This window comes from Colius striatus, chromosome 23 (genome assembly GCF_028858725.1).
Source record: "Colius striatus isolate bColStr4 chromosome 23, bColStr4.1.hap1, whole genome shotgun sequence".
In the NCBI taxonomy this organism is placed as follows: domain Eukaryota; kingdom Metazoa; phylum Chordata; class Aves; order Coliiformes; family Coliidae; genus Colius; species Colius striatus.
The window spans coordinates 4,704,187-4,716,492 of record NC_084781.1 but is presented as its reverse complement, the minus strand read 5'-3'; the positions used below and the strand labels follow the sequence as shown (position 1 = coordinate 4,716,492).

Below are 12,306 nucleotides of genomic sequence, written 5' to 3'. Positions count from 1 at the left end.
TTACCTCTCTAGATGGAGCAGCCATGCGGGCTGGAGTGCAAACAGGTGATAGGATTATCAAGGTAAGGACATTCAAATCATCAGAGAAATGGATTATTTGTATTAAATGAGCTCTTTCCCTGAAAGAGCGTCAGTGATATGTCTGCTGTGATGTTTTTGTGGGATAGTTTTGATGATGTTTTTGTGTGATGCTTTGCCCGTGAGATAGAGGAATGGCCATGTTTCCATGTTCTGGGGATACTAGAACTGAAAGCCACTGAGAGCCCACTGCTGAATGTTAGTTTTTGTTGTGGAGATCACTCTCATTTCAAAACTATGGGTGAGTTCAGCATTGTACAAGGTTCAAGTATCACACATAGGATAAAAACAGAAGTGGCAGGGGAGAGAAGGAACAGACAATTGTTAACAATTGCCTGTAAATAAATATTGGTTTGGATTATTGTTTTTCCCCTAGCTGCCCTGAGATCTATGGTCTCATTTAGTCCCAAACAACTAAGGAATCAAGTTAGTAACTAAAAGACTGTCTAAACTATTGCTGCACAATGGTAGTGGTGCAGCAGCAGCTGCTGACGCAGATAGTGCTGGGATTTCAACTAGACATTTAAATTAACACTGAGCTCTGGTTACCAAGAGAAACTGTTAGGATAAATTGTTTATCTGATGTCTTGGAAGACATAGCAATGGAGATGGGGGGGAAAAAAAACCTGTTTGTCATTCTAGTGCTTATTGTGTGGTGTGTGGATACCTTTGGTTGGAAATCACTAGCTAAGCACCGATAACTTTCTCTTCCTCCCTACCCTCAGGTGAATGGCACTCTTGTAACACACTCAAACCATTTGGAGGTGGTAAAGCTGATCAAGTGTAAGTAAAGGCAGGTTACTATTTTTTGTCACTATGCTCCTTTAAAGCATGAAAGGCATAATTTTAAAGGACCAATGACCAATTTAGCTATCAAGTAACAAGGAGAAGGTCTGGCCATGCCACATGCTGAGAGATGAAGGGTGTTTATGGAACAGTGAAGTGAAATTGGGCTAATTTTAGTATCTTGAACTTCAGTTGATAAATGCTTCTGCAGTTTATCCTTAGCTTGGTGTTCAAAGTCAACATCAAACCTTGCCTATGCATCTTCCTGTCTTTTGATTCCACCTTAAATACTGTAGCTGATAGACATTCTTAAAGTAGATGACTGTATGATGCTTGGGGAGTACGGGTGTTTCTAAAGGAAGTGTGTTCTTTGTTGATATGATTGTACAAGAATTGGTAGTGGTTCTTACACTCTTGTACAGTTTATTTTGTGGCATATGTATACTGTGAATGCAACCTGGTAAGTGTAACTTGCTAGACTAGAGATTTGCTTGCTTGCCTTTATTAAGGATGATTAGCAGGGAAGTTTTTTGATTGGAATTTAAAGAGATGTTTCTCTAACAGAGGTGACAGTGCTCTGGGGTTCTCTGGTTTGAAGAACAAATGGGCCAAGAGTGGTCTGAGTCCTGTCTCTAGTGCAAAATGGCAACCAGAGAAACAGGAACCATAGAAATCTGCAAGTGTATCTCAAACATGAATTGTTCTTGTTCTCCCTGCAGCGGGTTCCTATGTAGCTCTCACTGTCCAGGGGCGCCCACCGGGTTCACCCCAGATTCCATTAGCTGATTCTGAAGTGGATCTGGCAGCGTTTGGTCATATGCCTCCCATCATGACATCTCCCTACTTGCCTGGCACATCAGGAAATGCAGAAAGGATTACTAGCCCAGTGCTTGTGGGGGTAAGATTTAAAGCTCTTTCTGAGGAACCAGCGTAGCAGTGGGAAAAACGTAGTCATGTATTTTTTTTCCTTGAATTGTTTTGCGCTTCTTGCACAAATCACAACTGGGAATTGGAACGTTTCTCCTGCCACCCAGTGGACATGTCATCTCATGGGGAAAAACATCTTGCAAGTAAAAATATCCAGCCCTCTCTGAGATAGTACAAGCACAGCTGAGGGGTTGTTCACGGGTGGTCTGTGAGATGCACTGCAGTTCTCATGGTGTGAATTTAGACTTTGTCTGGTCCAAGCCAGTCATGCTGTGACTTCTATGAAAAGATGGATGACATGTGGCAAAGAAGAGTAGAGAAAACATATAAGCAAACACTTCTGGTCTGTCTACCTTTTGGGTGTTGTTTTATAATATTGATAACTGTGTTCAAAAGTAGGAAGGAATGCTTAGGACAGGATTTAGAAATTGGAATTGCATCTTGTCGGGCTTTTCAGAGCCAATGTTCAGGAAGTAGATTAAATGTGAGCATATCTACTTTTCTTATCTTTCTTCACAGCTCCATCAAAAACTGCAGCTCTTAATTTCTCTGTGTTTTCTAGGAGGAGAATAATATTGTCCACAACCAGAAGGTGGAGATTCTGAGAAAGATGCTACAGAAGGAGCAGGAGCGGCTGCAGGTACTGGAGTTGCATGAGTTTGAGAGGGGTGGAAGAAAGTTTTATGCAAAGATAGGTTGTTGAATCACTACTTAGTAGCAGCCTCAACATTCCCCTGCATAGCTTGTATTTAGCTTTTCTATATACTGGCCTAACATGAGAAATCTAGTCAGTCTTACTGATCAGCTTGTGAGGTTTTAATCCTTGATGCAGTAAGAAGAAATGTGTAGGAGGCTTCTTAAGTGGAAATGTACATACCTATCAATCTGATCTAATCCTTGGGCAAGGAAGCATCTTTCACTCCTACTGAGAGATCTCAGTAAATCTCTACAAAGCAGTTATTTGACACAGGAGAGAGGGGAGAGCTGTTTGAAGTAGACATTCTGTAGCATCTGCTTGGTAGGTGTACAGATGTGCTCTTTATTATTTAAAAGAGTGAAGATTAGTAGTAGGTTATAGTCCCAGGCTTTGATATTGAGGAGGTACTGAGTGAAAGTACAATTATTTTCCAGTCTCTGCAAGAAGAGTACAGCCGATCACCCACAACACGACTGCTCAAAGAGATACAGGAAGCCAAGAAGCACATTCCTCAGCTGCAAGAGCAGCTGTCCAAAGCTACAGGCTGTACTCAGGTAAAGTGCAAGGCTTCTCCATGTAATGTTCTGGATTAATATTCTTAGGGGATGACGGTATTCTGGGCAAGCAGGAGTTCCTTGACATGCTGTACAGGCAAATTGCACCCTCTAGAGTTAAAATTTGTCCTTATGCTGTTGAGCAATACAATGTAATGTCAACATATGAAGTAGACTTTACAATGGACTTTCAAATGATCTGTGAAAAACTGCTTTTAAAACAGTAAGTGCAAACTATGATGTGTTTATTAGTCTTACGCCAATAAACTTAAAACTGTGGAGTCCCTCTTAGAGTGGAGAGTGAGTAGCTAAAGTGAGTGGAGGCATAAAACAGCTTTGCTTTTTGTTTTTTCAAAAGTATATAGTATTACTTTTCCTCTTTTCCTTCTTCCACTGTTATTATGCCGTGAAAACTCGATGTGATTTTTCTGTTGTCTTCTCTTAGAAGGTCATTGCAGCCTTTTCCAGGTACATGAGGGAAGTTTTATAAATAATGTAAACTAACTGGGTGTTTGAGATGTCCTGCTTGCTCTGTTCTGTCTCCCAACTCACTTTTTTTCTTGGTTTAGGATGGAGTCTTGTCCTCCAGGTCTGTGACAGAATCGCTGCAGATGAGCGAAGTGGAGGCAGAGAGCGGGGATTGCGTGAGCAAACTGGACTACAGTGGTGATAGTCCCTCCCGCCCAAACAGTGACATTGCTGATGTGAGTTTTGAACAGCTCTGTGACTTTGCTTCTGTACCTTTTGGATCTGGTTTTCTTGTGCAGATTCTTTGTGTTGTCCAGTGGATCATACATATGTACTCTGTCTTGGTAACACTGTATTACTGCAGCAGGCTTCTTGATGCACACCAAAAATGCCTCCCTGAGGAAGCATACTCAACTGGACTTCCAGTAGGGACTGGGAAAGACATAGTGTGGATTTGGGGTTTTTATCCAGGATTAGATTTTCCTGGCACAATCCCTATAACCATACAAAGAAAGATGGGTGCCAGCATCTCTCTCAGAACTTGGAGATGCCCATTAAAGTATCTTTTAAGAGCGTGATGATGTTCCAGTTGCAGTAGCTGTGACTCAGATCCCGTCAGTGGGCAAGTTGCTGTGAAAGTGGGAAGAGCCATACTTGTACCAAAAAAGCTTCAATTATTGTCAACAGTAAAGGCTTTTAGGCTGTTCACTCCTTAGTTATCAATCTATGTGCTTGTATGCTCTCCCTATTGGGGTGCCTTAGCTCTTAATCCTTAATGAAGACACTATCTGATTAGTGCAGAGGAATTGAGACTCTGTACTTGGATTTTGTCCAGAGTTTATTGTTTAACTTAAGGATGTGGGACCTAAATTTGTCTTAGCATTGGAAGTGAAAGGGAAGTGAGTCAGATATGCCTCCCAAATGTGAACATATATAACTTTGTTTTGAAACATTCCTTCTCCAACTCCAAATCTGACTAGATATCACTCATTTTTATATGTAGTAAATATAGTAAATGTGGAAAAAAATCTGTAGCTGTCTTCCTAATAAACTGGCTCCTTCTGGGCACTGCTGAGACTACACCAGGCATACTGAGCACATGGCTGGGAGCCCCCTTTTCAGAGAAGGTGCAGAGAAAAAAAGGCCTAGTCAGAGAGGGGGAGAGAGCAAAGAGAAAGCTGAATACAGCTGCACCAGTAGATTTTTACAGCTCTGTTGGTATTCACTGTCACCAGCCTTCTTACCAAAACTACATGTAGTTCACTCATTTTAGTTTGATTGCTCGTAACTCAGCTGTTTAACAGTTCACTCTGTGAGAAAGGAGAAGTTTTAGCTCTCGTGGGTGAAAAACCTAGTGTGCAGTTCTAGTTTCCCTGGGTTTGCTGCTATTCACCAGTGGTGAACTTCCTTCTTTCCCAGAGTCCTCGCAGTGCCTTGAAGGAGCGGATTTATCCAGATGAGAGCCCAGAAAAGACTGAAGTTCAAGATACTGTGAGTACAAAACATAAAGCATCATAATAGCATCTCCTGTAATGGGCCCATTAAAATCTTGCTGTTTTTCCCAGCTTTCTAGATGGAGCAAGCATAAACTTTGCTTTAGAAAATAAAATGCAATTAACACTGTGCAGGGGAAGTTAATTAGCTGAGTAAATGTTTATGGAGCTTAAAAGCAAGCCCATTTAGGGGCAAGAAATATATAAGCAGCAGTAAAACAGCTGGACCTAAAATAGGTAGAATGTTTGTACATATTTTATTCCTTGAGTCCAGCAGTAAATGAAACAGTCTTTTCTTCAGGCCATTTGGTCATTATGAGGCTGAGGTTGTCAGGGGTGGCCTCAGCATTTGGTAAAAGTAGAACACAGAAGAAAGTGCAGAGCTATCTCAACATATTGTCTTCCTTTGGATGACTTCTGAAGTATTTTTCCCTTCATCTACTTGACTTTTGAAAGTCCTGTTTCTCCATTTGTGCTAAGATGGCATTTGCCATATGCTGCATGCTTCGTGTGCTCGTGTCTGTAGGTGATGCAGTTGATCTTGAGTCATCTAATTGAATGTTTCTGAATGCTTGTAACTTGGGAGAAGTATTCATAAGGGGATCTTGCAGCTGCAAACTTGGACAGGACTGAGTAAAGACATGAGTTTCCATTGCATTTTGAATAAGGAGAATAAAAGTGATGGTAGTATCTCTAACTTGGTGAAGTTTACTGTGCCAAGACAGTAATGGCACTGTACATTTCATCCTTCCTTTCCCTGCCCTTCTCTTCCCTGCTTCTGACTCACTGCAGGATTCCCAGTCCAGTGTTGGAAGTCCTTTATCCCGAGTGGGACCTCAGATCATTGGAGCAGAAGATGATGACTTTGACACTGAACAGGAGCAGGTGGGAATGACTTAGCCTCAGCCACCCCTTTTCCCCCTTGACCAAAATTATGTTTCTCTGTGCCCAAACTACAAGTGCTCCATGACTTGTTTTATTGAGCACTTCTCGTGTGCTGAATAAAGAGTCAGAGGATGTGATTCCTCGTGTGGCTGATCTTGCCAAATAAAAACATTTATGGAGCTTATGACAATATGTTATCTTTGATTGTTTAAATTGCTCTTTCTTTCTATTCATAACATCAAGTTTTCTAGAAATTAATTTGCTTTATTTAATTCTCTTTTACTTAGTTTCTACTGAGTTCTGTATTACTGTCACAGCAGTATAGCTGCCATGGCTTTTGACATACTTACTCCGAGTTGGTTTAGCTGTCCTTTGCTCTGAATTTTATTACATTGTACTTGGTGTTTGAGAGAGCATTTAAAATAAATGTTCTTATGGTAAGCTCTTCCTAGGACGTTAGAGTGGCACTGCAAAGACTCTGGAATTGATCAGTTTTTATTTTAGTTAAACAAATGAGGAGCTAAGCTGTTGGAACAAAGCTACTTGTTTTTTTCTCTCAGTAGCTTTCTTGAATAATTCAAATAGTTTCCATGCATCTCTGCAGATTAATGGACAATGCAGCTGTTTCCAAAATATTGAGCTCCTGAAGTCTCGCCCAGCTCACCTGGCTGTTCTGCTGCATCATGTAGTGTCCCAGTTTGACCCTGCAGCATTGGTAAGATGTTCTCAAATTGGTTCCCTGGCCCAAACTGGTAGCCCTAACCATAAGGATCTCCTTGTTCTTCTGTAGCATTGCCAATGACATGACTGGATGGGTAGGGAGAGAAGTGCAGATCCTTTGCACACGTGAGAGTGTTTGAGATAAATGAAGAGAAGCTCAAAGAGAACTCTCCCTTGCATGTAGCTGTTTGCAGGGTTATCTCAGCAGTCTAGATGACTAAAAGTAGCTTGGAAGAGTTTCAGTCTAGCAATGCTGAGTTTCTTGAAACATTTGAAGAAAATTTGGAGTTTGGGATGTTAGAAGAGTTCTCATGATATCTCTTAATTTCTTCCCCTCCTGTTTCCCACAGTTGTGCTACCTGTACACAGACTTGTACAAGCAGACCAACTCCAAAGAGACTCGGCGTGTCTTCCTTGAGTTTCACCAGTTCTTCTTAGACCGAGCTGCAGTAGGTTCCAGTCATTTCTCTCTTAATTTCAGTCGTATCTAGTATGTTGACTTTTACCTTTCTCCACTCTTGAGATGGAAAAGAATAAGGAGTTATTCAACTCCTCCAAAGTGAAGAGATTTTTTGTTGAAATGTTACCAGTGCACATGGCAGAATGGAGCACAGCCTCAGATGCCTGGTAACGCCAAAATCACCTGCCATGCGTTGCCTGACAGGGGGGATAATGGTACAACATGTAAGCAAGCTCTAGCTGTTACACACTGTCTTTTAGTTACTAATGACTGTTTATATTGATGTGGCTGTTGTAAGGATGGGAAAATTTTATATGTCTGTGGAAAGCTTGAGAAACTTTTATACTGCCCTGAATTGGAGTACCAGATAGTATAGCAGAAACTAGTGCTACATATTTAGATGAAATAATCCTTGTGTAATATAATATATGTTCAGACAGGGAGTCTCCCTCTTAATCCCATCAGGTGTTCAGGTTGTATGATTTTGCCTTTTGAGGGGATTTTCTTGTGTGTCTTGTGCTGTGTGTTTTCTTGAGGTGGTGTTTGTTGTGTACATTCTCCTAGCCTTTCTTTTCTTTTGCAGAACCTAAAAGTTCCAGTTCCAGATGAAATCTCCTTAGAACTAGGTAGGATGCTCTGATCTTGAGTGTCTGTTTCTGCAGTTTCTACTGTCTGAAGCAGTCTAAGCAAGTTGCTGAAAATTGCTTGGGGTTTCTTCAGGCATACAGTGTCACATGTCACAGGAAAAGTCAAATATTACTTAAATTTCTTGTGGAGGGCATAATGTGGGGTCTGATACTTGTGTAACTAGAGAGAAGCATTGACCACATTGGCATGCACGTTTTTTCACATGATAGTGGATGTGACCAAAGCTGCTTACACTTAATGCACTGAACTTGGTATTATTAACAAGTGAAAGGCAAAAGGATGCTCTCAGATGGATTGAAATGTTCATGAGAATGGCTTTATTCTAAGGTGGAGAGAACTGTTCTCAAAAGAATGATCTATTTTCTTTTCTGACTTACAGACAGGAGAAGGCCAGAACTCCTTCCTGAAGAGCTTCATCGCCAGTTTATACAAACTATGCAAGATAAAGTCTGTCCAGAAGTTCAGAGGAATCTGGAAGATTTCAGGTAACAACAATTGCCTGTGTAGTTGTTGTTTTAATTCATACCTGCCCTCAGCCAACAAGTTCAAATTTGAAGAACATAGTAATTCATCTTGGTCTGAATGGGAATATCCAACTGGAGAGGACCTCTAGGATCACCCTGTGACCAGTCCTTGAATGTTTTTTGATACTAGGTTGCAAGTAATCAATTGCAAGATCAATTTTAGAGCTTGGACTCTTCATTCCTTGAAGCTATTTGAGGCAATTTCAGAATATTGTTACTTAGGTGATGTTATATAAATCCTTCTTACTAATTGTGTTTATAATCAGCTTATCTTCTTTTTTCTTTTCCTCTCCTTTTTTCCTTCCTTCTCCCCTTTGGGCACAGAATAATCCACTTTAGAAAGCTGTCATGGACATATAGCAGAATTTGTTAATTAATATGCCCTTTCATGTGAAGTCAAAAGAACTGTGCCAACATGAGACAACGTACCAAGAGAAGTGTTCAATGATGGACTTCTTCAAACCTAAAAATGTCTCATTTCAAGTATATGCTTCAAATATACAACCTGGGATGCAGCAGAAAGCATAACTACTTTTTTCTTGACCCTTGCAATGGCTGCCTCTCTTGATAAATATCATACAGTTGTATTCCTCCCAAGGCTGTCTGAGCTGTGTCTCACCGTGAGTGCAAACGTTACGAAGAAACGTCATTACTTCTCCATTTTCATACAGGAACCAATAATGAAACCTGCTTGACATCCTGAATGTCAAAAAGTTGCTTTTCCTTGTTGTGGGAGAGTATTCAACTTCAAGTGGTGCTTCCCTCTTCTCTCTTCTTAGGCAGAAACGTAGTATGGGATTGACCCTGGCAGAGGGAGAGCTCAGCAAGCTGGATGCAGAGAGAGTTCGTGACCGGAACGCGGTGGAAAAGGAAAGAGCATGTGCAGAACAGATTATTGCTAAAATTGAGGAAGTCTTGTGAGTAACAGCAAGTATAATTATGGGGGGAAAAAGTGGTACTACCCTGAACCAGGCAACAGCAGAGCAAGAAATTAGGAACTAGAAACAGTTTGACATGACTACATTTGCATTGCTTCCCCTGTTTGCTGTCAGTGTATGTTTGAGTAGTGGTAGCCAGAAGTAAGCTAATACAACTGAAGGCCATCTATCTTTTCAAGGATGCTGCTGTTAAACAGCAGATGGGATGCTTCCACTGTCAGCTTGTGTATTGGTAGAGCAGAGTCTTTTTTTTTTGGGTTGTAGAAACCTATAGCATCAGAACACTTTTTTCTTGTGAGTTAAATCCAGATTTCCGAGCTGAACCTTCGTTTTTGTTGACTTCTCCCTGCCTCCACTGCCCCCAACAACTTTCTAACATCTTAAAGTTCACTTTGAATGCAACTGTTGATGCTTTGGGTGGATGTGACTGGGTGTCAGTTTTTGAGCTTTGTTTTAAAATTCTTTCTTGTTTTCAGGATGACATCTCAGCCTTTGGAAGAAGACAAGAGGTAATGAAAGTTGTGTGGGCTCAGTCTGTGAAATGCAAACCCTGCTGCTGTCTCGGTTCTGCTGAGCAGATCAGGACAGCTCTTTGCTGTGTTTTAGCCATGAACTCATGTTCTAACCCCCCTGGCACAATTAATTTGAATTCACAGCATCAACCTTGTGCTCTCAACCTCTTCTCATTCTGAAGTTTGGTCGGTTTGTTTCAAATCTGAAAAAGTTACTGGTGCTGAGAGTTCATGTTTCTTTTGGTTTAGTTTTGTAGCTCTTTCAGTCTGGTCTAATGTATTTTCTGTCAGTGCTTTGCCTTGTTCAGTTTATGCATATGCAGCCATCTGGGTAGCTTTTACTGTATTCTTTAAAGCAATCATAGCTTTTACTGTTACTTAGTTTTACCATAATTCAAAACCATAATGTGTATAAATATGTATTTACCATATAATTTTAGGACCTATGTAGTTCTCAAAACTTTAATTTTACCTCCTAGGCTGGTATGGCTTTTACACACTCTAGCTTTTGTTTACAAGAGGACAGATTCTGATATTGGCGCTTTCCCATTGTCTGCGATTGTTTCTTATAAAGAATATGCTGAGTATTTTGAATCTAAAAATGGTTAATTTCTCAATAGAAGCTTTGCATTTCTTCTTATCCTCCATCTGTTTTTTTTCTTTTGTGCATCCTTGGCAGTTCCACAATGCAGTATGTGATTCTCACTTACATGAAACACCTGGGAGTCAAGGTTAAAGAACCTCGCAACCTGGAGCAGAAGCGCGGCCGTATTGGTTTCTTGCCAAAGATCAAGGTAGTAGTGTTGTGGCTAGAGTGCATTAGTTTAAAGCTGTCCAGCATGGGTGCTTGATTAGATTTCACAATCCATTTTTGCATGGCACACTAGAAGTTGGTATGATTTCACAGCTTTCGTTGCTGCATCAAGAAGATCTGGGATTACTGAGCTGCATAGACAACAGCTGAAATTGGCTTCTGCATATGTTTTCAGACACATGAATTAGAGATGATTTCTCTTCTTTCTTCCTTTATCTGTATGCCTGAATTCTAAGTGCTTGTTTTTCACAGTTCTAGCCTTATTATAACTTTGTCTGAGGAATGTTTCATCTAATACAGCCTTGAATGACTTGGGGATCTCATTAAGACTAATCAGGCTGTTGACCTGTATACTTCAGTTTTCTTCTTGAGAAACTTGCCCAAAACCTTGCTTTGTGATGCAGGAAAGCTACTCTTCCTGCCACCCACACTTTTCCAGTTATATAATGAGTTTTGCCACCGAAACTCCATCTCTGGGGGTGGATTCAGTCATCTCCCACAGAATGGGGGTGTATCTGGTCACAGGAGCTAATTATTTTCACCCGCATTCCAGCTTCCTTTGAAATGTTGACTGCTAAGAGCAGCTCTGCCCTGACAATGCAAAAAGGTTAGGTCAAGTGTTCACAACCTTTCTGAAGTGGTAAGATAGGCTGTATTCCTCTGTCCCATAATAGAGTCTATATGCTTGTGGAGGTTTGGATTCACAAGATGATGTGTTTTAGATAAACGAGGTGCCACTAGTTGCTGTAAATTGGTCTCTTACTCTAGGGAGGAGAGTGGTTCCTGGCTCCTGCTAAGTTAAAACCAGGGTGTGCAAGTGTTTGCTTATAATAGATGTATCTCTTAAGATGCTGTGGCTCCCTGCTGCTAACTCTGTTATGCACCACGTGTAGGCTGTCTGTAGGCTGTCTTTGCCTCTGATGCTGCAGGATGTTGACCTCTCAATAGCTTGTTAGAACTACAATTCTCTTGTACCAAAGTCCTGCTGTTTTAAAGAATTGGTCAGCACGTCAGGAGATTACAGTTTGAAGAAATGAATGACCTGTTTGCTTTATTTTTCTTTATCGCATACTAACTGCAGCAAAGTATCAAGAAAGAGAAAGAAGGAGAGGAAAAAGGAAAGAGAAGAGGCTTTCCTAATATTCTGGGCCCACCAAGGAGACCGAGTCGCCATGACAGCGGTGCAAGTAAGTTAGACAAAGCAATACATCCTCCCTGATTATTAGTCTGAAAGCGGTGAAGTCTTTTAAAAGTCCATGCAATGAAGACTCAGTAAACTTACAAACCTAATTTTGTCCTGAACTGCTTCCTATCTTCATCACTTGAAAGCAAATGAAAGCTCTTTCAGCAATATAACAACTCTGTCTGTTTAGTTGGCAGAGCCATGGAAATGCAGAAGCCTCGCCATCCAAAGCACTTGCCTACTGCATCTTCTGTTAGCCCGGAGCCGCCAGATTCTAGCAAGATACGCCAGAGCGGGTCCTCCAGTGATGGAACAGATGCCCCATACCCACCTGCCAACCCAATGTCTCCATTGGCAGTGGGTCCCTTTTCCTCTCCAGAGGGAAGCAAGGACACTGAAACAGGTAAGATAGTGACAAAGAAGAATGATTAAAGATTGTTTGTCTGCAACAAACTTGACAAATGAGGAAATGTTTTTATGTCCTTAGACATGATCTTCCTCACCTTAGTCATCTTTTCTGATGTAGCCTCTGGTTCAAATTAGACAATCTTACAGCCAGAAATTGTTTGTTGGGTGGGTTCTATCACTGTGGCTTTGGATCATCTAACAGTGAAAAAAA

At 41.0% G+C, this 12,306-nt stretch overlaps 1 protein-coding gene across 5 annotated transcripts in view; it reads left to right on the top strand.

Annotated features, from left to right (window-relative positions):
• The window catches only part of ARHGEF12 (Rho guanine nucleotide exchange factor 12), a 72,164-nt gene that overhangs the window by 39,697 nt on the left and 20,161 nt on the right, over window positions 1-12,306 (top strand). For 3 of the 5 annotated variants that reach the window (XM_062013922.1, XM_062013924.1, XM_062013921.1), the window contains 17 exons: window positions 13-62; window positions 804-861; window positions 1,584-1,762; window positions 2,354-2,431; window positions 2,923-3,042; window positions 3,612-3,746; window positions 4,930-5,001; window positions 5,796-5,888; window positions 6,493-6,603; window positions 6,959-7,057; window positions 7,652-7,694; window positions 8,096-8,201; window positions 9,020-9,157; window positions 9,655-9,687; window positions 10,370-10,487; window positions 11,586-11,691; window positions 11,878-12,090. In XM_062013922.1, coding sequence (XP_061869906.1) covers window positions 13-62; window positions 804-861; window positions 1,584-1,762; window positions 2,354-2,431; window positions 2,923-3,042; window positions 3,612-3,746; window positions 4,930-5,001; window positions 5,796-5,888; window positions 6,493-6,603; window positions 6,959-7,057; window positions 7,652-7,694; window positions 8,096-8,201; window positions 9,020-9,157; window positions 9,655-9,687; window positions 10,370-10,487; window positions 11,586-11,691; window positions 11,878-12,090 — 1,752 coding nt within the window. The remainder of the gene's footprint in view (window positions 1-12; window positions 63-803; window positions 862-1,583; window positions 1,763-2,353; window positions 2,432-2,922; window positions 3,043-3,611; window positions 3,747-4,929; window positions 5,002-5,795; window positions 5,889-6,492; window positions 6,604-6,958; window positions 7,058-7,651; window positions 7,695-8,095; window positions 8,202-9,019; window positions 9,158-9,654; window positions 9,688-10,369; window positions 10,488-11,585; window positions 11,692-11,877; window positions 12,091-12,306) is intronic. The other 2 variants (XM_062013927.1, XM_062013923.1) reach the window with 1 other exon arrangement.